This window comes from Chlorocebus sabaeus, chromosome 8 (assembly GCF_047675955.1).
Source record: "Chlorocebus sabaeus isolate Y175 chromosome 8, mChlSab1.0.hap1, whole genome shotgun sequence".
Classification (NCBI taxonomy): domain Eukaryota; kingdom Metazoa; phylum Chordata; class Mammalia; order Primates; family Cercopithecidae; genus Chlorocebus; species Chlorocebus sabaeus.
Window position 1 is genome coordinate 89,135,358 of NC_132911.1, and position 26,701 is coordinate 89,162,058.

Consider the following 26,701-nt stretch of genomic DNA (forward strand, 5'->3'; position numbering starts at 1 on the left):
TATAATTTGGTTCAAATAAGATACTAAGAACTTTGGTCAAACACAGGAGATCTGGAATCTAACGGCCTGTCTTTGGCAATTCACAACTTCTCTCTCTATGCGTTTCTCTATGTAGAAAGGAAAGGCCTTAGAAAGGACTGATGAAAACCAACCCTAACCACTCCACGATGCCTTTTCCTGTACTCCGAATCTAAAAGGATGAGCTATAAAGTAAAACGTTGCACTTGGTCCAAGTCATTGAAATATTTGCAAACGATGCTAGAGCTCGAAAAGAGCAAGATAGCAGAAACCGTCCGGAGAAAGTAAGTAACCCACTGCAGAAGCTCTGCAAACTGAGCAGTCAATCAACTTCACGGCTCAAAAACGTTTGGCCGCTGGGCGTTGTGACTTTCTGCCCAGATAAAAGTCTTTTTTCTTTTGTTTCCTTTTTTTCTTTCTCCCTGCTTTGCCGCGTGAGATTACCATTCCTCGGGTCAGCTCGCGAACGCCAGGGAGGCGAGTGTGAAACACACGCGCCGACACCCCTCCTCCTCCTTGTGCGCTCCTCCTTCCTACAGAAAAATGTGTTTCTAGGCAACGGCGGGCGGCGGCGTCACTTCCTGCCATTTAAACTCAGGTCCCCACCCCTCGCAGCCCCTTCTCCTCGTTTCCACCCCCTCCCCCCACGGTCGTGGGCCTCATTCACGCTTCCCCGGGCTTGGGGAGGGGGCGGAGGCCCGGCGTGACAAGCGGCCCAGACTCCCGTGGGCGCCGCACACCTGTTGTTTGCAGCAGCCAGCGACCAGTACTGCCGCTCTCGACCGGCGGGGAAGCGGCTGCAGCGGAGCGGACCCGGCAGGTGGCCGCGGGCGGGGCCGGCGAGCGAAAGTGCGCGGGGGCCCGACCACCGCGGGGCCGGGACGCGATGGCGGCGGCAGAGCCCGCGAGCTCGGGCCAGCAGGCGCCGCCAGGGCAGGGGCAGGGCCAGCGGCCGCAGCCGCAGCCTCCGCAGGCGCAAGCCCCGCAGCCGCCGCCGCCGCCGCAGCTTGGGGGCGCCGGGGGCGGCAGCAGCAGGCACGAGAAGAGCCTGGGGCTGCTCACTACCAAGTTCGTGTCGCTGCTGCAGGAGGCCAAGGACGGCGTTCTGGATCTCAAAGCGGTGAGCTCGGGAGGCGGGGACGGGGGCGGACTTCGGAACCCGTGGGTCCGGGGGAAGCCCAGCCCCTCGCCGCGTGGGTCTAGCGGCGTGGTGTAGACGCGCCTAGCGGGGACCCGGGACCGGACAGTCCGAGGACCATGTGGCCTGCGCCCAGGTCCTGGACGCCAGGATGGGGGAGGGACGAGGGACCAGGATGGCCCCGAGCGGACGCGTAACCAATAGGGCCCGGCGCCACGCCGGGCTCTCGACAAAGAGCCCAGGACCTCGAGCGCGCCCGCGTGGCTTCTGTCTCCGGGCGCAGGGACCTGAGGGCAACCGAGTGTCTGTTGCTCTGCGTCCACCTGTGGCAGAGGCTCACGGGGTAACGGGCGCTTTGCCCGGAGACACCGTGGATATCGATTTTGCTGTTAAGAATGGATGGTTTTAATAGGCAATTCCAGTTGGAACCATGTTCCTGTAGTTTAAATAAAAAGGAGGAAAAACAAAACCCAGTCTGCCATCTCTACCAGATGAAAGGAAAAAAAAAAAAAGACTACTTCTTTCCACGCCCCTCCCGATAAAATAGTATTGTCTTCCTTATGCACTTCTTTCATCACCCTGATGGTTAGGAGGGGTATTTGATTTGTGACTTCATGTGGCATGTGGCATGTGGCATGGGTTTCTAAAAATGAGATCTGCTATCACACAAAAAGGGGATATTTTACAACTTTCATCCAAAGAGGTGGAAGTGCTCAGTAAACTTTCTCCCTGCGTCGTCCTTTACTGCGTTCAGATTTTTCAAACAGGAGCAGGCATCAAAAGCTGTTCTGTCATACAGAATGACTTAACCGATCTAGGAAGGATTTGGAAGAATTCAACAGCGCTCAGGATAAAGAGAATGTGGTCACTCTGCGCGCCAAGTTTAAGAACCAAAGTTTTAGAAACAAACAAAAAGTACTAACCGGTCAGTAATCACTGCAAATCCCCTTTGACTCCCTAAATGTGTCCTTACTTGGAGGATTGGGACCAGCACCCAGGGGAGTACCTGGACCACCTTACCTGGCTAGAGGGTGTCACTGCATTCTCAAGGCGCTGCATAAAGCAATGGCAGCTCCCTGAATGTAAGGGCCAAGACTTGCAGGGGCCAACTCTTCTGCTAGAGGCCTTCCTCCAGTGTAGCCCAAGGGGAAGTAGATCTTTCAGTGCCCTCTCCGTTCCCTGGATATAGTTGGTGTTCAGTCAGTGATTGTTGAACTGAATTATCTAAATTGTTCAACTTCATACAAGTGAGGCATGCTGCACATAATTTGCATTTTGGTAAGTAATTTCTACTATTTTCTTTTTGAAACGTTATTCCTGGAATTTTTTTTCCCACCTCTAGAAATTCCTTGTTCTCTTTTTTCCACCGCAGCCCCTTTTTCCTTTCTCTCCCTGAAAGTGATGTATGGCATGTGTAATATTTAAACTGTAGTGAATTAAAATGGATTCTGTTTAAAGAATTTCACAGGAAGTCATGACGTTATCAGAGAAAGCCAGGAATGTTACCAAGTACAGGTTGCAAACTGCTGTTCAAAATCTAGAAATTCAGCTGTAGCCTGTGACTTTATTGTAAGAAAATCAGGGAAGTTTGGGGTTTTCCGGATAAAACTGAACTCTGATGACCAGACTTTGAGGTCTTGTCCCTCAGCTTGCCTCAGGACATGGTGTAACTTTGCCCTTTCTTGACTTGAAATTCTTTAGCTTCCTCCTGTTTCATCTGTGGCCATATAATTGCCCTACAGAAGTCACAGAGGCAGTGAGTAGGATATAAAGTTTGATATTTCATAGCAGTAATTGCTTTATTCATTCTGGAACTCTCTTACAAATTCGAAGGTTTCTACAATAACACTATGTCTCATATTAATGACTTTATACTCCTAGAAAAGAGTTTGAATGTCATTAGTTTTCATATATATGTATGAAAAACATATACATTTTATGTATTTTACATCTTTTTCATTTATTTATATATACTTATATATGTAAAAATCTTATATTGAAATCTTTCTAATGATATTTCTTGTTGTACACCATAGTAAAATATCGTTAAGACTTTTTTTTTTTTTTTGAGATGAAGTCTCACTCTGTCGCCCAGGCTGGAGTGCAGTGGTGTGATCTCTGCTCACTGTAGCTCTTGCCTCCTGGGTTCAAGCAATTCTCCTGCCTCAGCCTCCCAAGTAGCTGGGATTACAGGTGCCCACCACCATTCCCGGCTCATTTTTGTATTTTTAGTAGAGATGGGGTTTCACCATGTTGGCCAGGCTGGTCTTGAACTCCCAACCTCAAATGATCCGCCTGCCTTAGCCTCTCAAAGTGCTGAGATTACAGGTGTGAGCCACTATACCATGCCCATTAAGACATGTTTGATAATGCATATTAAAGATGGACTCACACTGACAATTATAAATTTCCTCTAATTTGAAATTATAAAGACACATTTTCTCTTTTTCTTGTATTCTTACTTTGGTGGGGGCATATTTCGGCATAATTTTTTTGAAACTTTTAAGTTATACACTTGACTTTTTAAAAGCAGTTGAAGGAACTATGTATATATATGGTTTTTTGGTTGGTTTTGTTTGTTTGTTTGTTTGTTTTGAGACAGGGTCTCATTCTGTCTCCCAGGCCAGAGTGCAATGATACAATCTCAGATCAATGCAACCTCCACTTCCCGGGCTCAAGCGATTCTTCTGCCTCAGCCTCCCAAGTAGCTGGCACTACAGGTGTACACCATTATGCCTGGCTAATTTTTGTATATTTAGTAGAGACAGGGTTTTGCCATGTTGTCCAGGCTGGTCTCGAACTCCTGAGCTCAAATGTATTCGCCTACCTTGGTCTCCCAAAGTGCTGGGATTACAGGCATGAGCCACCGCACCTGGCTTTGAAGAAACAGTTTTTGAATATTCCAAATAATAAAAAAAGTGTATCAAACTTCAAGTAAAATATTCAAATATTTTGGATATCATAAAGTATCCTAGACCACATAGATGCTATTTCTTTTCTGTCTTATACTGCTGAAGAATAAGAATGTGAGGTTGTATCTTAGTGACACATTTCTTCTTAATAGTATAATTAATTGAAAACATGGCTTAGCCAGGTGTGGTGGCTCACACCTGTAATCGCAGCACTTTGAGAGGCTGAGGTGGGCGGATCACCTGAGGTCAGGCGTTCGAGACCAGCCTGCCCACCATGGCGACACCCCTCTCTACTAGAAATACAAAAAAATTAACCAGGTGTGGTGGTGGGTGCCTATAATCCCAGCTACTTGGGAGGCTGAGGCAGGAGAATTGCTTGAACCCAAGAGGCGGAGGTTGCAGTGAGCCGACATCGCATCACTGCACTCCATCCTGGGCGACAAGCAAAACTGTGTCTCAAAAAAAAAAAAACATGGCTCAACACAGAAAATCAATTTTAATAAAGCTGTTATAGTGTAACTTAACAATAAGGAGGCAATAGAAAGACATTGAAAGTGATTTGAGGAAAGTTTATTCATTATCTCTGCAGCTTCACTCACACTATATAGTCTCATTTACAGTAGTGGAGGTGGGATAGTTATTATTTCTTTATTCCAGTGAGATAAGAAATTATATTATGGTTATTTCAAGCTATGTGGTTTGCCAGTTTATGCTGTTAATAGCTAATATATATCAAGAACTTACTATATGCAAAACATTTTACATGTTTTTAGCTAATGTTATCCTCTTAACAACAGTGAACATTTTGGCAGAATAGCCCCATTTCACAGCGTAAGAAACTTCTAGTTAAGTAGGCCAAGATAGGTTAGATAACTTGCCTGGAGTTATACAGTAGAAAGTGAGAGCTAAGATTCAAAACTAGACCATTTATTGTTATTCTCTGTGTTATACCATCTTTCAGTCATCTTCAAAAATAAATGTATGTAGGTAGGTTTCCATTTGTGTAAGGGCATGGAAAAATGCATGATTATTCTTATTCCTCTGCCCATTGTGAAAAGGGAGGTACTGCGTTCCTGAAAATGAGGGTATTGATGGCAAATTCTGTTACTGCATAAATTAAGCTAGGATTCCATTTGTTCACAGTTAAGAATTTGAACAACTGTTAAGATAGTCAGGACTATGTATCTGTATGTTGTTATGAAAATTCCTATTAAATGTAAGTTATAACTAAATTTATACATCTTATTTGCCATTTTGGTGTCATCTTGAGCTTTTTTAAGCACGATGAAGATTGCTTATCTCCTTTACTATAATTCTTTAACTTACAAATTACCTGAATGATACCTGAGTTAATGTGATAAAGTATGGTGCGTCTTATCTGACAGGTCCCTGATGCATACCTGTTTATGATAGCCTGAGTTACATACATCCTGGGATAAATAAACAATTTAAGACCCTAGTTTGGCCGGGCGTGGTGGCTCATGCCTGTAATCCCAGCCCTTTGGGAGGCTGAAGCAGGCGGATCATGAGGTCAGGAGATCGAGACCGGCCTGGCTAACACGGTGAAACCCCGTCTCTACTAAAAATACAAAAAAAATTAGCCGGGCATGGTGGCGGGCACCTGTAGTCCCAGCTAGTCAGAAGTCTGAGGCAAGAGAATGGCGTGAATCCGGGAGGCGAAGCTTGCAGTGAGCCAAGATCGCGCCTCTGCACTCCAGCCTGGGTGACAGAGCGAGACTCCGTCTCAAAAAACAACAACAACAACAACAACAAAAGACCCTAGTTTATAATACCAGGCAAATATTTTAAGGTAGAATTAGCCTAAGGAGAGATATGTGGGTAGTACAGCCAGAACTTTAGTGCATGCTTACAGATTCTCAGGACCCTTCAACTCCTGGGTGTATACCCAAAGAATTGAAAGCAGAGCCTCAAGAAGGTATGTATACACCTGTGTTCATAACAGCAGCATTCATAATAGCCAAAATGCGGATGGAATCCCAATGTCCATCAATAGATGAGTAGCTTAACAAATTATGGTATATATACAATGGAATATTCTTCAGCCTTAGAAAGGAAGAAAATGCTGGCATATGCTGCAACATGATGAACTTTGAGGATATAATGCTAGGTGAAATAAGTCAGTCACAAAAAAAGATAAATACTGTATGATTCCACTTATGTGAGGCACCTAGAGTAGTCAAATTCTTAGAGGCAGAATGGAGAAGGGTGGTTACCAGGGGTTGAGGGAAGACAGAATGGAATTTGTTGCTTAATGGATGTTAGAGGCTGAAATATGTCCCCCAAAATTCATATGTTGAAGACTTTACCTCCATACCTCAGAATGTGATTGTATTTGGAGATAGGGCGTTTGAAGATAATTAAGCTAAAATTAAGCTGTGACCTGATCTAATCTGACTGGGGGCCTTATGAGAAAGGGGAAATTTGGACATACAAAGAGACGCCGGATGCTCCCACCCAGAGGAAAGACCATGTGAGGACACAGCAGGAAGGTGATCATCTGTAAGCCAAGGAGCGAGGCCTCTGAAGAAACCAAATGGGCCAATGAATGCCTTGATCTTGGACTTCTAGCTCCCAGAATTGTGAGAAAATAAATTTCTGTTGTTGAAGCCACCCAGCCTGTGGCACTTTGTTTTGGCAGCCCTAGCAAACTAATACAATGTGTATAGTTTCAGGTTTGCAGGATGAAGTGTTCTGATGATTGGTTGCACAATGTTGAGAATGTACTTAATACTACTGAACTGTACACTTAAAATGATTAAGATGATAAATTTGATGTTTTATGTATTTTGCCACAAACTATCAACAATGAGATACCACTGCATATTTATTAGAATGGTGAAAAATCCAAAAGACTAACAACACTAAAAGCTAGCAAGGATGTGGAGCAACAGGAACTCTCATTCATTGATGATGAAGATGCAAAATGGTATAGCCACTTGGGAATACAACTTAGCAGTTTCTTAGAAAACTAAACATAGTCTTACCATACAATCCAGTAATTGTGTTCCATGGTATTACCCAAAAGAGTTGAAAACTCATGACTACACAGAAACCTACATGTAGATATTCATAGCATCTTAATTCATAATTGCTGAAACTTGGGAAGCAACCAAGATACTCTTCAGCAGGTAAAAATATAAATGTTGTACATCCAGACAATATAGTATTATTCATGAAAAGATATGGAAGAACTTTAAATGCATATTACTAAGTGAAGGAAGCCAATCTGAAAAGACTGTGAACTCTATGATTCCAACTATATGACATTCAGAAAAAGGCAAAACTAAGGAGACAGTAAAATATCAGTGGTTGCCAGAGGCTAGAAGGTAGGGGGGATGAATAGATGGAGCACAGACTGTGTTTAGGGTAGTGAAGCTATTCTGCATGGTACCATAATGATGAATACATGTCATTATGCATTTGTCAAAACTCATAGTGTAAAACAGCAGGAGTTAACCCTAATGTGAACTATGGATTTTGGATGATAATCATGTGTAGGTTCATCAACTGTAAGAAATGTACCACTCTGGTGCAGGACGTTGATAATGGGGGAAGTTGTGCATGAGCAGGGACGGGGGCATATGGGAGCTTTCTCTACATGTTGGTCAATTTTGATGTGAATTTAAAACTGCTTAAAATACAAAGCCTTTGTTACCTGTGGAAATAGAACTAAAATAAAATATGAAGCCTATTAAAATACATAGATAAAGATACATCTATTCCAGGGTCTAATCATTAAACATCTATCAAATGCAAGGCGTTTGGCTAAATGGAAGAAATAATTCTCAGGAGACAAAAGCTGTATCATTGTGAAAAATATTATACTATTACTAAATGACTGGCACTGTGCCAGGTACTTTCCTTGTGTTCATTTAATCCTCATAGCAAAAGTATAAAGTAGATACTACATCTCCATTTTCTGATTAGGAAATCAATCATAAAAAAGTTAAATGGCATACCTGATATCCACAGTAAGTGAAATACAATAATCTAATGCCAGAATTGATGCCATGAACCAACATGCTAAGCAAATGGTATACCTACCTCTGAAGTTTTTTTTTGTTTGCTTGTTTTTTTATGAAATGGAGTCTTGCTCTGTCACCCAGGCTGGAGTGCAGTGGTGCCATCTCAGCTCTCTGCAACTTCCACCTCCTGGGTTCAAGCAATTCTTCCACCTCAGCCTCCTGAGTAGCTGGGATTACAGGCGCATGCCACCACACCTGGCTAATTTTTGTATTTTTTTTTTTTTTTTTAGTACAGATGGGGTTTCACCATATTGGCCAGGCCGGTCTCAAACTCCCAGCCTCAAATGATCCACCCACTTCAGCTTCCCAAAGTGCTGGGATTACAGGTGTGAGCCGCTGCTCCTGGCCCTGAAGTTTTGGCATGATTTGAAAAAACAACTTTAATAGATAAAAGAAGAAAGGGAGTCAGCCATCTCATTTTTCTAGTTCTGGACAAGATAAATTGACTTAAAACTTAAGACACCAGTTCTGAGTTTTTGGTCCTTATCCTGCCACTTCCCATCAGTGAACATGGCCACGAAATGTTTGGATGAGATACCTATTAATGTGCTTACACATATATTTGACTGGGTATGTATATTGTATTATGCCATTTCTTTAGTATGATAAATATTGGTATTTTAAAAAATATTTATTTTTTCTGTTTGTATTTTTTAAATTGATAGATAAAATTGTATATATTTATCATATACTGTATGATGTGTTGAAGTATATATACATTGGCTAGCTAATTAATATATGCATTGCCTCACATAGTTATGATTTTTGTGGTGAGAACACTTAACATCCAGCATTTTTTTTGTTTTATTTTTTACTTTTTGGGAAGAGTAATTAAAAAACTTTATTACAGAAAATCAGTGCATCCAGTGTCCCCAAATACGTTTGTGACAAGAACAGACACACACAGGAGATACAGACAGTAGTCACTACATCATAGCCTTGTTCTTTCCAAAGGATAAAACATCATTCAAGAATGGGGTGAGGTGGTTAGAGGGAGCAGGTACTATCCTTTTAAATGGAAAAAAAAAAAGCAACAGGTTGGCATCTTAAGAACACATATGGTGGACCCAGAAGTCAAACTAAGCCTAAGCATTAGGTAACATCATGCCACTTACAGCATCTCCGAGAAACTAGGGCATTACTCCATTGGAGGAACAATCTTGTGGCAGTGTGAAAATGTTGAGTAGTGGTCTTGCTGCACCAGCTAATGGACCAGGTGGCCTCAATTTGACAGCCTCTTTAAAACTCGGTGTTTGCCTAATCAAAGATCATTTGACAAAACTGCTTCCCCACTTCTGCTTAGCTACTTTGGAAGCACAAAAGTTACCCCTTTCCATACTTTGCCTTTCCCTGGTTGGTACGTCTAGTTACGAGATAGGTACCACTTAACAAATCACTCCCTTTTGACTACAGGTTGTTTCTCTTCCATATTTGATGAGGCTAATATCCCGCATTTTTCTTAGCACAGTATAGGCTGGTGCAAAAGTAATTGTGGTTTTTGCAATTTAATCACAAAAACCACAATTACTTTTGCACTAACCTAGTACAATATGTTACGAGCTACACTCACTATATTTTACAGTAGATTGCTTGAACTTTTTTCTAATTGAAATTTGTATCCTTTGACCAATACCTCCCCAACCACTCCTCCCTGCCCCACCCCAGGCCCAGGTAACCATCATGCTACTCTCTGCTTCTATGAGATCAACATTTTTACATTCCACATTTGGGTGAGATAATGTGGTGTTTCTCTTTCTGTGCCTGATTTATTTTGTTTAACATAATGTTCTTTAGGTTTATCCATGTTGTTGCAAATGCCAGAATTTTCAGATTTTTTTAAAAGGGCTTAATAGTATTCTATTGTGTATGTAGGGATACCTTGGAAATATAGTGGGTTCAGTTCCAAACCACCACAATAAGATGAATATTGCAATAAAATGAGTCCCACAGATTTTTTTGTTTCCTAGTGCATAGAAAAGTTACATTTACACTATACTTTATTAAGTATGCAGTAGCATGTCTTAAAAAGAAGTGTACAGACCTTAATTAGAAAATCCTATATTGTTTAAAAATGTTAATGATCATCTGAGCCTGCATTAAGTCAATCGTTTTGATGGTAGAGATCTTGCCTCAATGTTGATGGCTGCTGACTAATCAGGGTATGGTGGCTGAAGGTTGGGGTGGCTGTGGCAAATTTTTTAAAAGAAGACAAAAATGAAGTTTGCAACATCAATTGACTCTTCCTTTCACAAAAGATTTTTCTGTAGCAAAGATTTCTCTGTAGCATAAAATGCTGTTTGATGGCATTTTACCCACATTAGAACTTCTTTCAAAATTGGAGTCAGCCCTCTCAAACCTTCTTGTGCTTTATCAACTAAACTCGTGAAATATTTAAAATCGTCTGTTGTCATTTCAACGGTGTTCACAGCATCTTCACTAGGAGTAAATTCCATCTCAAGAAACCACTTCCTTTGCCCATCCATCATATGCCAGTATTCATCTATTAAAGTTTCATCATAAGATTGCAGCAATTCAGTCACATCTTCAAGCTTCACTTCTAGTTCTATTGCTTTTTTTAAATTGAATCTTTAGTTTCCGCCACTGAAGTCCTGAACACCTCAAAGTCATTCATGAGGGTTGGAATCAACTTCTTCCAAACTTCTATTAATACGGATATTTTTGCCTCCTCTCATGAATTATGGATGTTCATAATGGTATCTAGAATGGTGAATCCTTTCCAGAAAGCTATACTTTGTCCAGATCCGTCAGAGGAATCAATATCTGTGGCAGCTATAGGTTTACAAAATGTGTTTCAAAAGAAAACTTGAAAGTCAGAATTACTCCTTCATTCATGGGCTGGAGAATGGAGGTTGTATTAGCAGGCATGAAAACAACATTAATCTCTTTGTTCATCTCCATCAGACCTCTTGGGTGATCAGGTGCATTGTCAAAGAGCAGTAATATTTTGAAAGGAATCTTGTTTTCTGAGTAAGTCTTAACAGCAGGCTGAAAATATTTAGTAAACCACACTGTAAACAGATGTACTGTCATCCAGGATTTGTTGTTCCATTTATAGAGCACAGGCAGAGGAGATTTAATATCAATCATAAGGGCCCTAGGACTTTTGGAATGCTAAATGAACATTGGCTTCAACTTAAAGTCACCAACTGCATTCAAACCTAACAAGAGACTCAGCCTGTCCTTTGGAACTTTGAAGCCATGCATTGACTTCTCTAGCTATGAAAGTCCTATATGCCATCATCTTCCAATAGAAGGCTTTTTTGTCTACGTTGAAAATCTGTGGTTTAGTCTAACCACTTCATCAATTATCTTAGCTAGATCTTCTAGGTAACTTGCTACAGCTTCTACATCAGCACTTGTTTCACTACATTAGCACTTGTGATTTGCACATTTATGTTATGGAAATGGCTTCCTTAAACTTCATGAACCAACCTAGCTTCCAACTTCTCTTCTTCAGCTTTCTCATCTCTCTCAACCTTCATAGAATTGAAGAGAGTTAGAGCCTTCCTCTGGATTAGGCTTTGGCTTACAGGAATGTAGTGGCTAGTTTTATCTTCTATTCAGACCACTCAAACTTTCTGCATATCAGCAATAAGCCTTTTTCACGTTTTTATCATTAATGTGTTCACCTGGAGTAGCACTTTTAAGTGCGCTCAAGTACTTTTCCTTTGCATCTGCAACTTGGCTAAGTGTTTACCTCAGTAGGTCTCGCTTTCGGCTTGTCTTGGCTTCTGACATGGCTTCTTCACTAAACTTAATCATATCTAGGTTTTGATTTAAAATGGAAGACATATGACTCTTCCTTTTACTTGGACACTTAGAGGCCATTATAGGGTTATTAACTGGCCTAATTTCAATATTGTTTTGTCTGAGGGAATAGGGAGGCCCATGGAGACAGACAGAGACAGGAGAATGGCCAGGAGTGGAGCAGTCAGAAGATATACAACATTTGTTGAATTAGTTCATAGTCTTATGTGGGTGCAGTTTCTCCTACCCCAGAACAGTTACAATAGTAACATCAAAGATCACTAATCACAGATCCCAATAACAGATATAATAATAGTGAAAAAGTTTGAAATATTGTAAGAATTACCAAAATGTGATACTAAGACATGAAGTGAGCACATGCTGTTGCAAAAATGGTGCCAATAAACTTGCTTGATGCAGGGTTGCCACAAAACTCCAATTGGTACAAAACACAGTATCTGTTAGCACAAAAAATAGTAGTGCAATGAAAGGAGGTAGGTCTGTATATACCACATTTTCTTTCTCCATTCATTCACTGATGGATATTTTAAGTTGACTCCATATCCTGGCTACTCTGAATAATGCTGCAGTGAACACAGGAGTGCAGCTATCTCCTTGAAATACTGATTTCATTTTCCTTGGATATATATTCAGCAGTAGGATTGCTGGGTCATACGGTAGTTCTAATTTTAGTTTTTAAAAGAACCTCCATACTGTTTTTATAATGGCTCTGCTTATTTCCATTCCCATCTCCAATATGCAAGGGCTCCATTTTCTCCACATCCTTGTCAATACCTGTTATCTTTTGTCTTTGATTATAGCCATTCTAACAGGTATGAGGTGATATCTCATTGTGGTTTTAATTTTCATTTCCCTAATTATTAGTGATATTAAGCATTTTTTCCATATACACATTGGCTTATTGTATGTGTTCTTTTGAGAAATGTGTAAAAAAAGTTCATAAACTCATAAATTCTTTTTGACCTACAAAAAGACAGGCACACAATAATAGTGGCAGACTTCAACACCCCACTAGCAGTGTTAGATCACTGAAGAAGAAAAATTGAGGAGGAGGGGCTCCTCCCTAACTCATTCTATGAAGCCAGCATCATCCTGATACCAAAATCTGGCAGAGACACAATGAAAAAAGAAAATTTCAGGCCAGTATCCATGATGAACATAGATACAAAAATTTTTAACAAAATACTAGCAAACCAAATCCAAAAGGACACCAAAAAGCTAATACACCATGATCAAGTAGGCTCTATTCCTAGGATGCTAGGTGGGTTCAACATATGCAAATCAGTAAATGTAATTCACCTAAACAGAATTAAAAGCAAAAACTATATGATCATCTCAATAGACAGAAAAAAACTTCCCAGAAAATGCAACATCCCCTTATGGTTTAAAAAAAAAAAACACACACACACACACACACACACACAACAGATTAGGTGTCAAAGGAACATGCCTCAAAATAATAAGAACCATCTATGACAGACTCATAGCCAGCATCATACTGAATGGGCAAAAGCTGGAACCATTCCCCTAGAGAGCCAGAACAAGACAAGGATGCCCACTGTCTCCCCTCCTTTTGAACATATTAGTAGAAGTCCTAGCCAGAGAAATCAGGCAAGGGAAAGAAATACAGGGCATCCAAATAGGAAAATAAGTCAAAGTATTTCTCTTTGCTGATGATATGATTCTATACCTAGAAAGCCCTAAAGACTCTGCCAAAAGGCTCCTAACACTGATAAATGACTTCAGCAAAAGTTTCAGGATTCAATAATCAATGCAAAAAAAAAAATTAGTAGCATTTCTGAACACCAGAAACATTCAAGCTGAGACTCAAGAACACAATCCCATTTACAATTGCCACAAAAAAATCCAGTTACCTAGGAATACAGCTAATCAATAATATGAAAGATCTCTTACAATGAGAACTAGAAAACACTGCTTAGAGACATCAGAAATGGCACAAGTGAATGGAAAAACATTCCATGCTCATGGACTGGAACAATCAGTATCTTTAAAATAGGTATGCTACCTAAGGCAATTTACAGATTCAATGCTATTCTTACCAAACTACCAATGTCACAGAATTACCAACAACTACTCTAAGATTTATATGGAACCAAAAAGCCCAAATAGCAATCCTAAGCAAAAGAACAAGGCTGAAAGCATCACATTACCTGACTTCAAACTACACTATAAGGCTACAGCAATCAAAACAGCATGGTACTGGAACAAAAACAGACACATAGACCAATGGAACAGAATAGAGAACCCAGAAATAAACCTGTACACCTCCAACCTTCTGATTTTCAACAAAGCCAACCAAAAAAAGCAATTAGTAAAGGATTCCCTATTTAATAAATAGTGCTGGAATAACTGACTAGCCGTATGCTAAATAATGAAACTGGACCCCTACCTTTCACCATGTAAAACAATTAAGATGGATTAAAGACTTAAATGTAAGATGTCAAACTATAAAAATTCTAGAAGAAGCCGGGTGCAGTGGCTCATGCCTGTAATCTGAGCACTTTGGGAGGCTGAGGCAGGCGGATCACGAGGTCAGGAGATCGAGACCATCCTGGTCCCGACCATTCTCTACTAGACCATTCTCTACTAGAAATACAAAAAAAAATTAGCTGGGCGTGGTGGCGGGCACCTGTAATCCCAGCTACTCAGGAGGCTGATGCAGGAGAATGGCTTGAACCCTGGAAGCAGAGCTTGCAGTGAGCCGAGATTGCGCCACTGCACACCAGCCTGGGCAACAGAGCGAGACTCTGTCTCAAAAAAAAAAAAAAAAAAAAAATTCTAGAAGAAAACCTAGGAAATCCCCTTCTCAACACTGGTCTTGGCAAAGAAATTTAGCTAAGTCCCCAAAAGCAATAGCAACACAAACAAAAATTGACAAGTGGGACCTAATTAAAATAAAGAGCTTCTGCACAGCAAAAGAAACCATCAGCCTACAGAGTAAACAGACAACCTATAGAATGGGAGAAAATATTTGCAAACTATGCATCTGACAAGGTGAGATCTATAAGGAATCTATAAGGAACCATATAAGGAATCTATAAGGAACTTAAATCAGCAAGCATAAAACAACCCCATTAAAAAATGGGCAAAGGCAGGAGGCAGAGGTTGCAGTGAACCGAAACTGCACCACTGCACCCCAGCCTGGGCAACAGGGTGAGACCATGTCTTTTAAAAAAAAAAAAAAAAAAAAAGGCAGCAAAGGATATTAACAGACACTTCTCAAAAGAAGATACACAAGTGGCCAACAAACATGAAAAAATGCTTATGATCACTAATCAGAGAGATGCAAGTCAAAACCATAGTGAGATACTGTCTCATACTAGTCAGAATGGCTATTATAAAGTCAGATAATAACACACACTGGCAAGACTGTGGAGAAAACGTAATGCTTATACTCTGTTGGTGGGAATGTAAATTAATTCAGCCACAGTGGAAGGCAGTTTGGAGATTTCTCAAGGAACTAAGAATTGAACTACCATTCGATCCAGCAATTCCATTACTGGATATATACCCAAAAGAAAACAAATCATTCTACCAAAAAGACACATGGACTCAAGAGTTCATTGCAGCTCTTTTCACAGTAGCATAGACATGGAACCAATGTAGGTGCCCATCAAGGGTGAATTGGATAAAGAAAGTGTGGTACATATATGGCATGGAATACTACATAGCCATAAAAAGAATGAAACTATGTCCTTTGTAGCAACATGGATGCAGCTAGAGGCCATAATCCTAAGTAAATTCATGCAGGAACAGAAAACCAAATATGGCATGTTCTCACTTATAAATGTGAGCTAAACACTGAGTACAGATGGACATAAAGATGGGCCAATAGATACTGTATACTACTAGAGAGGAGAGGCAGGCAGGGGAGTACGGATTGAAAAGTCACCAATTGGTTATTGTACTCACTGCATGGTTGACAGGATCTGCACCCCAAACCTCAGCATCATGTGGTATACCAGTGTAACAAACCTGCACATGTATCCCCTCTGTCTAAAATAAAGGTTGAAATTCAAAACAAACAAACACAGAAAACAACTCAGTTTTGTTGATCTATATTTCTAGCCTGTATTTCATTTATTCCTGCCCTGATCATTATTATTTTCTTTTTTCTATTAACTTTGAGCTTAGTTTGTTCGTGTCTTTCTAGTTCCTTGAAGTATGTTAGGTTATTTGAGATATTTTTTAATGTAGACATTTGTTGCTATGAAATTCCCTCTTAGTTTTCTCTAACAGTCCAAGTACTTAAAAAAAAAAAAAAATCCTGTTAGAACTGCTTTCCCTGTATTCCATAGCTTTTGTTATGTTGTTTCCATTTTCATTTGTTAAGATACGTTAGGTTATTTGATATCTTTTTTGATATAGACATTTGTTACTATAAAATTCCCTCTTAGAATCCTCCCTAACTAATTTTATGAGGCCAGCATCATCCTGATACTAAAACCTGGCAGAGACATAACAAAAAAGGAAAATTTCAGGCCCATATCCCTGATGAACATTGATGCGAAAATCCTCAATAAAATACTGCAAACCAAATTCAGCAGCACATCAAAAACCTTATCCACCACGATCAAGTTGGCTTCATCCCTGGGATGCAAGGCTGGTTCAACATACGCAAATCAATAAAAGAGATCCATCACATAAACAGAACCAATGACAAAAACCACATGATTATCTCAATAGATGCAGAAAAGACCTTCGACAAAGTTCAACAGCCCTTCATGCTATAAACTCTCAATAAACTATAGGTATCAGTGGAATGTATCTCAAAATAATAAGAGCAATTTATGACAACCCACAGCCAATATCATACTGAATGGGCAAAAACTGGAAGCATTCCCTTTGAAAACTGGCAGAAGACAGGGATGCTGCCTCTCACCACTCCTGTTCAACATAGAATTGGAAGTTCTGGCCAGGGTAATCAGGCAAGAGAAAGCAATAAATGGTATTCAAATAGGAAGAGAGGAAGTCAAATGGTCTCTGTTTGCAGATGACATGATTATGTATTTAGAAAACCCCATCGTCTCAGCCCAAAATCTTCTTAAGCTGATAGGCATCTTCAGCAGTTTCAGGATACAAAATCAATGTGCAGAAATCACAAGCATTCCTATACACCAATAACAGACAAACAGAGCACCAAATCATGAGTGAACTCCCATTCACGGTTGCTAAGAGAATAAAATACCTCAGAATACAACTTACAAGGGATGTGAAGGACCTCTTCAAGGAGAACTACAAACCACTGCTTAAGGAAATAAGAGAGGACCCAAACAAATGGAAAAAACATTCCGTGTTCATGGATAGGAAGAATCAGTATTGTAAAAATGGCCATACTGCCCAAGGTAATATATAGATTCAATGCTATCCCCATCAAGCTACCAATGACTCTCTTCACAGAATTGGAAAAAACTACTTTAAACTTCATATGGAAACAAAAGAAGAGCCCACATAACCAAGACAATCCTAAGCAAAAAGAACAAAGCTGGAGGCATCATGCTACCTGACTTCAAACAAGGCTACAGTAACCAAAACAGCATGGTACTGGTACCAAAACAGATATATAGACAAATGGAACAGAACAGATGCTTCAGAAATAACACTACACGTCTACGACCATCTGATCTTTGACAAACCCAACACAAACAAGCAATGGGGAAAAGATTCTCTATTTAATAAATGATGTTGGGAAAACTGGCTAGCCATATGCAGAAAACTGAAACTGGATCCCTTCCTTACACCTTATACAAAAATTAACTCAAGATGGATTAAAGACTTAAACATAAGATCTAAAACCAGAAAAATCCTAGAAGAAAACCTAGGCAGTATCATTCAGGACATACCCATGAACAAAGATTTCATGACTAAAACACCAAAAGCAATGGCAACAAAAGCCAAAATTGACAAATGGGATCTAACTAAAGAGCTTCTGCACACCAAAAGAAACTGTCATCAGAGTGCACAAGCAGCCTACAGAATGGGAGAAAATTTTTGCAATCTATCCATCTGACAAAGGGCTAATACCCAGAATCTACAAAGAACTTAAACAAATTTACAAGAAAAAAACAATCCTATCAAAAAGTGGGTAAAGGATATGAACAGACACTTCTCAAAAGAAGACATTTATGCAGCCAACAAACATTTGAAAAAATGCTCATCATCACTGGTCATTAGAGAAATGCATATCAAAACCACAATGAGATACCATCTCACACCAGTTAGAATGGCGATCATAAAAAGTCAGGAAACAACAGATGCTGGAGAGGATTGGAGAAATAGGAATGCTTTTACACTGTTGGTGGGAGTGTAAATGAGTTCAACCACTGTGGAAGACAGTGTGGCAATTCCTCAAGGATCTAGAACTAGAAATACCATTTGACCCAGCGATCCCATTACTGGGTATATACCCAAAGGAGTATAAATCATTCTATGATAAAGACACATGCACACGTATGTTTATTGCAGCACTATTCACAATAGCAAAGACTTGGAACCAACCCAAATGTCCATCAATGATAGACTGGATTAAGGAAATGTGGCACATACACACCATGGAATACTATGCAGCCATAAAAAAGGATGAGTTGATGTCCTTTGCAAGGATGTGGATGAAGCTGGAAACCATCATTCTCAGCAAATTATCACAAGAACAGAAAACCAAACACCACATGTTCTCACTCACAAGTGGGAGCTGAACAAGGAGAACACATGGACACAGGGAGGGGAACATTATACACTGGGGCCTGTTGGGGGATGGGGGGCTAGAGGAGGGATAGCATTAAGAGAAATATGTAATGTAGGTGCAGGTTGATGGTTGCAGCAAACCACCATGGCACGTGTATACCTATGTAACAAAACTGCACGTTCTGCACATGTACCCCAGAACTTAAAGTATATATGTATATATTAAAAATTCCCTCTTAGTTTTCTCTGACAATCCAAGCATTTAAAAAAAAAAATCCCTGTTAGAACTGCTTTTGCTGTATTCCATAGATTTTGTTATATTGTTTCCATTTTCATTTGTTATTTTTCAATTTCCCTTTATATTTTTTCATTGAGTCATTAGTTGTTTAAGAGCATGTTGTTTTTAAATTTCCATGTATTTGTGAATATTCTGTAGTTTCTCTTGTTAATGATTGTGGTCAGAAAAGATACTTGTAATTATCTCAGTCTTTTAGAATTTGTTATGATTGGTTTTTTGGCCTCATATATAATCTAACCTGGAGAATGTTCCATGTGCAGTTCAGAAGAGTGTGTATTCTACTACTGTTGGATGGATGTTAGGTTCATTTGATCTGGAGTATAGTTTAAGTTTGATATTTTCTTATTGACTTTCTCTTTGATCTTTCCATTATTGGAAGTGGGCTGTTGAAATCTCCTACTATTATTACTGTTTATTTCTCCATTCAGATTGATGCTTTCTTTATATATTTAGGTGCTGCAATATTGGGTTCACACATATTTACAATTGTTATATCTCCTGTTGCTGAATTGACCCTTTTATTATTAGATAGTGATCTTTGTATCTTTTTATAGTTTTTGACTTAAAATCTATTTAATCTGATATATGTATAGCCACACCTACTTTCTTTTGGTTTCTATTTGCATGGAGTATATTTTTCCATTCCTTCATTTTCAGTCTGTGTCCTTACAGGTGAAGCAAGCCTCTTACAGGCAGCATAAAGTTGAGTCTTTTTAAAAAAATCCATTTAACTACTTTGCCTTTTTATTGGAGAACTTAACATTTACATTCAAGGTTATCATTTATAGGTAAGGAGTTAATACTGTCATTTTGTTGTTTTATGGTTGTTTCATAGACATTTTCTTCCTTTACCTCTATCATCTTTTGTGGCTAAATTATATTGTTGTCTAGTGGTATGTTTTGATTTCTTGCCTTTTTATGTATGTGCTATAGGTTTTTGCTTTGTTGTTACCATGAGGTTTACAAAAAAATATCTTACAATGGGGTATTTTAAGCTGATAACAACTTTGATCACATAAAAACAAAAACAAACAAAAAAACCTTAACAACAAAAAAGCCTCTACGCTTTTATTCCAGTCCCCTCCTCACATTTTGAATATTTGATGTCACAAGCTTTATCTTTTTATATTGTCTGTTGCTTAACAAATTATTGCGGCTATTATGATTTTTAATAGTTTTGTCTTTTAACTTTTATACAAAATCCAGAATACTTTAATTCTGTGATGATGCTGCATAAATTGCTTATATCTTTAGTCAGTGTACTTAGTTTTAACAGTGAGTTTTAGACTTTGAGATTGTTTTGTGTTACTCCTTAGCATCCTTTTTTTTTTTGAGCTTGAAGACCTCCCTTTACCATTTCTTGTAAAACAGTTCTGGTAGTCATTAATTCCCTCATCTTCTGTTTTTCTGGAACAGGCTTTCTCTCTTCTTCATTTCTGAAGGACAGCTTTGTTGGGTTTGGTATTCTTGGCTGGCAGGGTTTCTTTCAGCACTTTGAGCACTGAGGCAGGCCAGAAGCTTGGGGCAGATGTGGCCAGCACAGGAGTGGTGCACATCTGAAGCCAAAGTTCACTGAGATATCCCTGGTGTTGTGAGACGTCCAGAGCCCTGGACTGCTGACATCAGCCTGGCATTGGTGCAGCCCAGAGATTGAGTTTGCCATGAAAGCCTGAAGCCTGGGGCTGTGTGATCCTGCTTGGCACCAGGCTGGGTCTAGAGCTTCAGTCCATGGGTACTGGCCTGGAACAGGGGGTTGTGGTGGTCTCACCAGTGTTAGGTTTTACTTTGGCAATCCTAGCATTGGAGCTAAAGGGATGGTGTTTCTCTCCCTGCCATGCTTCCTAGGGTTGAGGGAGGGATGACGGGGTAATATAAAACTTCCCTTCTTACCCTCTTCAATGTGACTTTTCTTAATATTGTGCTGCATCCAGATAGTATAATCTCTCACATGGCTTATTTAGCTCTTGTGAAGATATTTTATAGCATGGATACTTGTTCAAATTGATGTTTCTGCTGGGGAAAGTTGCTGAAGAGTCCTACTCTGCCATCTTGCTCCATCTCTTCCTAAATAAATCATTGTTTTAATTTTGCCAGTGAAGACTGATTGTTCTCAATTAAGAGTCCATAAGTTTCCTTTTACATCTTAATATTTTTGTGAAAGTGAGGATATATTTTCTGATGTTCCTTTTCCAACCTTAAATACAATTACTGAAGTAACATACAAATAGTAGAAAGCTTGGGAAAAGGTTAATATAGTCTAGAGTAAAACTTGCCCAGTATACAACCACTCATGGAGAACTACTGTCAACAATTTTTAGCATTTTCCATTTCTTACATCTTTTTATAGCTGAGATCAAATGTTTATTTTTCCTACTTATTAATATTATTATAATTTTTGAGGCAGAGTCTCTCTCTGTCACCCAGGCTGGAATGAAGTGGTGAGATCTCGACTTACTGCAACCTCCACCACCGGGCTCAAGCGATTCTCCTGCCTCAGCCACCCAAGTAGCCAGAATTACAGGCATGCACCACCACACCTGGGTAATTTTTGTATTTGGGTAGAGACGGGTTTCGTCATGTTGGCCAGGCTGGTTTTGAAGTCATGGCCCCAAGTGATCCGCCCACCTCAGTCTCTGAAAGTGCTGGGATTATAAGGCATGAGCCACTGTACCCAACCTGTTTTTCCAAGTTGTAAACATGATTTAGAATGTCTTCATAATTTTGATCTGTCATATTACCCAGAGTTAGCCATCCTTATTAGTAGGTATATACGTTTTTATGTTTTTTTCCTATTTCATACAACAAATGTGTTCACAAATATGTGCCCCATTGTTCTTTATTTTAGTAGTTTCCAGATTATAGTTATCAGAAAAAGAGAAATGGGCAGTTCCACACTTTTCACACTATGAGGGGTGTTTGGAAGCACCTACCTGAGCCTTGAGGATTGGTGATACAAAAGCCATAAAAGGCTTCAGGGAGTAGCTGGGAACTGACCTAGGAATTCCGATGTCATCAATATATATCAAATTTAAGAATTTAAGGTTATATTACACCTCTACGTAGAACAACATTCAGACACCTACAAGATCCTGCCTAGTCTGGCCCTCCTTCCTTTCTCACCTGGTCTATGCACTCCCTCTTAGATGACTCCAGTCTCACTAACTGTTTCAGCACTCTCACATGCCCTCTCCTCCCACCTCATGGCTGCTGCACAGGTGTTTCCTGCTGCCTGAAATGGACTTCTGCACGTGTGTAAACACACATGCACACACACCACCACCACCACGGTACCACACATATACAAACACACAACTGGCCACTTCTCTAAACTGTCTGATCTGGTTTTTTTTTCCTTCTTTTAGATGTTTTTGTAGGCAGAACAGTGGTCCCTCAAAGATGTTCATGTCCTAATTCCCAGGACCTGTGAATATGTTCAGTTACATAGGAAAGGGGAACTAAGGTCAAAGTTGCTAATCAGCTGATTTTAAGATGGGGAGATTATTCTTTTTTTTTTTTGAGACGGAGTTGCCCAGGCTGAAGTGCAGTGGCATGATCTCGGCTCACTGCAACCTCCACCTCCTGGGTTCAAGCATTTCTCCTGTCTCAGCTTCCCAAGTAGCTGGGACTAAAGGTGCCCGCCACCATGCCTGGCTGATTTTTGTATTTTCAGTAGAGACACTCGGGTTTCACCATATTGGTCAGACTGGTCTCGAACTCCTGACCTCAAGTGATCCTCCTGCCTCGGCCTTCTAAAGTGCTGGGATTACAGGCGTGAGCCACCACGCCCGGCCAAGATGGGGAGATTTTTCCTGGAATATATGGCTAGGCCTGTTGTAATCAGAAAGTTCTTAAAATTGGAAGAAGAGAGTGAGAACCAAAGAGGTGGAAGCTTGAAAATGACCTTTCTGCCATTGGAAGACGGGGTCATGAGCCAGGAAGTGTTATAGTCTCTAGAAGCTGGAAAGGCAAAGAAATGGATTCTTCCTTAGAGCATCTAGAAGGAGCACAGCCTTATCAATATTTTGATTTTAGATCAGTGAGATCCATTTTGGACTTCTGATCTATAGAACTATTAGATAATAAATTTGTGCTACTATTCAACCATAAAAAAAGAAGGAAATCCTGTCAGTTTTTGACATCATGGATGAACCTGGAGGATATTTTGCTAAGCAAATAAGCCAGGAACAGAAAGACACATGATCTCACTTACATATAGAGTCTAAAATAGTCAAATCCATAGAGTCTAAGAATGGGATGGTGGTTACCAGGAGCTTGGGGAGATGTTAGTCAAAGGATACAAAATTTCAGTTAGACAAGAATAAATTTGAGAGATCTAATGCGCATCAATGTGACTATCGTTAAAAACAATGTATTGCATTCTTGAAAATTGCTAAGAGAATAGAATTTGAGTGTTCTCACCACACACAAAAATGATCAGTATGTGAGATAATGCATGTTAACTGGCTTGATTTAGCCATTCTACAATGTATACATATTTCAAAACAACATTTTGTAAATGATAAATATATACAATTTTTTTTTTTTTTTTTTTTTTTTTTTTTTGAGACGGAGTCTGGCTCTGTCGCCCAGGCTGGAGTGCAGTGGCCGGATCTCAGCTCACTGCAAGCTCCGCCTCCCGGGTTTACGCCATTCTCCTGCCTCAGCCTCCGGAGTAGCTGGGACTACAGGCGCCCGCCACCTCGCCCGGCTAGTTTTTTGTATTTTTAGTAGAGACGGGGTTTCACTGTGTTCGCCAGGATGGTCTCGATCTCCTGACCTCGTGATCCGCCCGTCTCGGCCTCCCAAAGTGCTGGGATTACAGGCTTGAGCCACCGCGCCCGGCAATATATACAATTTTTAATTGCCAATTTTATTTTAAAAATTTGCATTGTCTTAAACAACTACATTTCTGGTCATTTGTGACAATTAGCAATGGAAACTAAGGGAATACAGTGCATACAGATGCTTGTCCTGACTCTTTCCTGAATCTGAAGTGACTAAAGTAGGTTCCTGCTTATTCTCCTTCTCAGCAACCTGGGTTTTTGCCTTACTATCCTTTATCACAATATGGAATTACTTATTCCTTTGTTTGCCCATGTTTCGCTGTATGCCAGGGACTGTCTTCTGTGTTACCAGTGCTGACCCAGTCAGTCCATTATAAGCTTTCAACAAATAGCTATTAGTTTTTAGTTAAGTGAGGGACATTCCTAGTCAGCAAGACAGTATATGACGGAGCCAAGAGGCAGAGAAAGATGTGGGTACATTTGAGAGGCTATAAATCAGATGACTGTTGCATGAAGAGAATATTGGATTGCAGGCAGATTTACAGACCTAAACTAGGTTAGAGGCAGGGAGAATAAGAAATGGAGAGATTCTGGTGATTTCACATTGTGGAAGTGACAGAACCTGGTGCTGAGTTTATGGGAGTAGGAAAGTGGAAATGACAGAACCTGGTGCTGAGTCTATGGGAATAGGAAAGTGGAAGTGACAGAACCTGGTGCTGAGTCTATGGGGATAGGAAAAATTATCAATGACTGCCATATTGCTGGCTTGGTCAACGGAGTAGATAGTGGTGATTTTCACTTAGAAGTTATCAAAAGGGAGAAAGAATTGAGAGGAATGGTATATTCAATTCTGGACATGAATAACATGCCTGTGGAACATCCTAGAGTAGGCCTCTGGCAGCCTATCAGAATTACAGATTTGGAACCCAAGATAAAGTTGAGAGCTTCCTGTCTGACTTGGATATGGTTGATTTATGAAGTTTATGTAAGGAAAATGGTGTTTAGCAGAAAGAGGAACAAGAATGGAACTCTGAAACACTAGTAGTTCAGTAATAGAGGGCAGAAGAAATGGAAAATAAGATAAGAGAAAAGCCTGAGGGTATGGCAACACCAAGCCCAGGGAATGATGTTTTAGGGGTGAGGGAGCAGCCAGCCAGTGTCGAGTGCTACAGAGGATGCAATAGGACTTCATAGTGTCCACTGGTTTTAGTAACAGAGGTAATTAATGTTCCAGAAAACATTTTGGGCTTTTAGACAGTTTATACTAAAGAATTACTGGAGCAGAGCATAATAACCGTTTTTAAGTCCTTTACTTAATGTTGTCAAATTACAAAAAGATGAAATTAGTTTTCAGTCCAATAGCAGCATATGATTGTGACCAACCATCTCACAGCATCAGAAGTAGCATGGTATCTCTGAGTTTATGTCCTGACTTTGTAATGTTTAGTGCCTTTGGGCAAGTTACTCAGCCTTGGTTTCCTCATTTGCAAAAATGGGACAATAATATTACCTACCTCATGTGGTTATGATTAAAGAGGTTATCAAAATGAGTTTTTACTTTTAAAGCACTTAAACAGCATCTGGCACATAGTAAATGCTACCTTGAAGTGTTTGTTGGATAAATGACAGATACGTAGATGCATACATAAAATAAATGTTGGGTATTCTAATTTTCTCATATTTTGCAAATTTGAAAAGTAATGAATAGTACTTTTTTTCAGTCAACTTTATATATATAATTTATAGACATCAAAATGCTCCTGGCTGGGCACAGTGGCTCACGCCTGTAATCCCAGCACTTTGGGAGGTCGAGCGGGCAGATCACTTGAAGTCAGGAGTTCGAGACCAGCCTGGCCAATGTGGTAAAACCCCATCTCTACTAAAAATTTAAAAATTAGCTGGGCCTGGTGGTAGGTGCCTGTAATCCAGCTACTCGGGAGACTTAGGCAGGAGAATTGCTTGGACCCAGGTGGTGAAGGTTGCAGTGAGTGGAGATCACGCCACTGCACTCCAGCCTGGGCAACAGAGAGAGACTCCATCTCAATCAATCAATAAAATGTTCCTATTTTAAGCGAACAGTTAAATGAGTTTTGATAAATACTTGTACCTGAATGACCATCACCTCAACCAGATGTGGAACATTCCCATCACCCCAAACAGTTCCCTTTTGTCTCCTCCCAGTCAGTCCTCAACTTCATCCTCAATCCCAAACAACCATCGCTCTGCTTTCTTTCCTGTGAATTAGAATACTCTTTTCTAGAGTTTCATGTCAGTGAAATCGTACCATATGCACTCTGTGCTTAGCTTCTTTCACTTGGCATGTTTTTGGGATTCATTCATGTTGTAGCATGTACCACTGGTTCATTCCTTCCACTCCCCGAGTGGTATTTTGTTTTACAGAGGTACCACACTTTGCTTATGAATACATTTACTGTACTAACTGTATAGTTTTGGCTGTTATGAATACTGCTATGAATTCATGTATAAGCCTTCGTATAGATACTTTTATTGTTTTAATGTGTATTCCTTTATTGTTCCTTTATTAACTCATTAAAAGTCTGAAAACTCTTTCAAGAATATTAACTTTTTTTTGTTTTTGTGAGTTCTGTATTTTGTCCATGTTTTATTTTGTGGTTTTTATATTTTCTTTTATATGTTTCAATTATTGAGATAGTCAAATCTTTTTTATTAATTCTATATATGTAACATAAGTTCCCATGAAGGAAATTTTTGACATTTTGCTGTATACGCATGTATGTTTGTGTGTGTATGTGTGCGCGCGCAGTAATTTGGGGGGTTTTAATCAGTTTTGAGAATGGGCTGTTGGCAGTTATGAAGACAGCTAACATGAAAGTTGAGGTAAACTCAAATCGTAGTTCCTATTCACTATAATTTCTTCAGGATTTTTTAGATTATTTAAAAATCCATGTGCATTCCAGTAGATTCTGTCTAGTACATTTTTCTTGAATATGACAAGTCTAGGTTCCTGATACCATTTGTTATCCTTTAGG

At 39.8% G+C, this 26,701-nt stretch overlaps 1 protein-coding gene across 2 annotated transcripts in view; it reads left to right on the forward strand.

Annotated features, from left to right (window-relative positions):
* Positions 1-622: 622 nt before the first annotated feature.
* Positions 623-26,701, forward strand: part of E2F5 (E2F transcription factor 5) — a 45,591-nt gene continuing 19,512 nt past the window's right edge. For both annotated transcript variants that reach the window (XM_008000998.3, XM_008000999.3), the window contains exon 1: positions 623-1,138. In XM_008000998.3, coding sequence (XP_007999189.1) covers positions 905-1,138 — 234 coding nt within the window. In that variant the 5' untranslated portion in view covers positions 623-904. The remainder of the gene's footprint in view (positions 1,139-26,701) is intronic.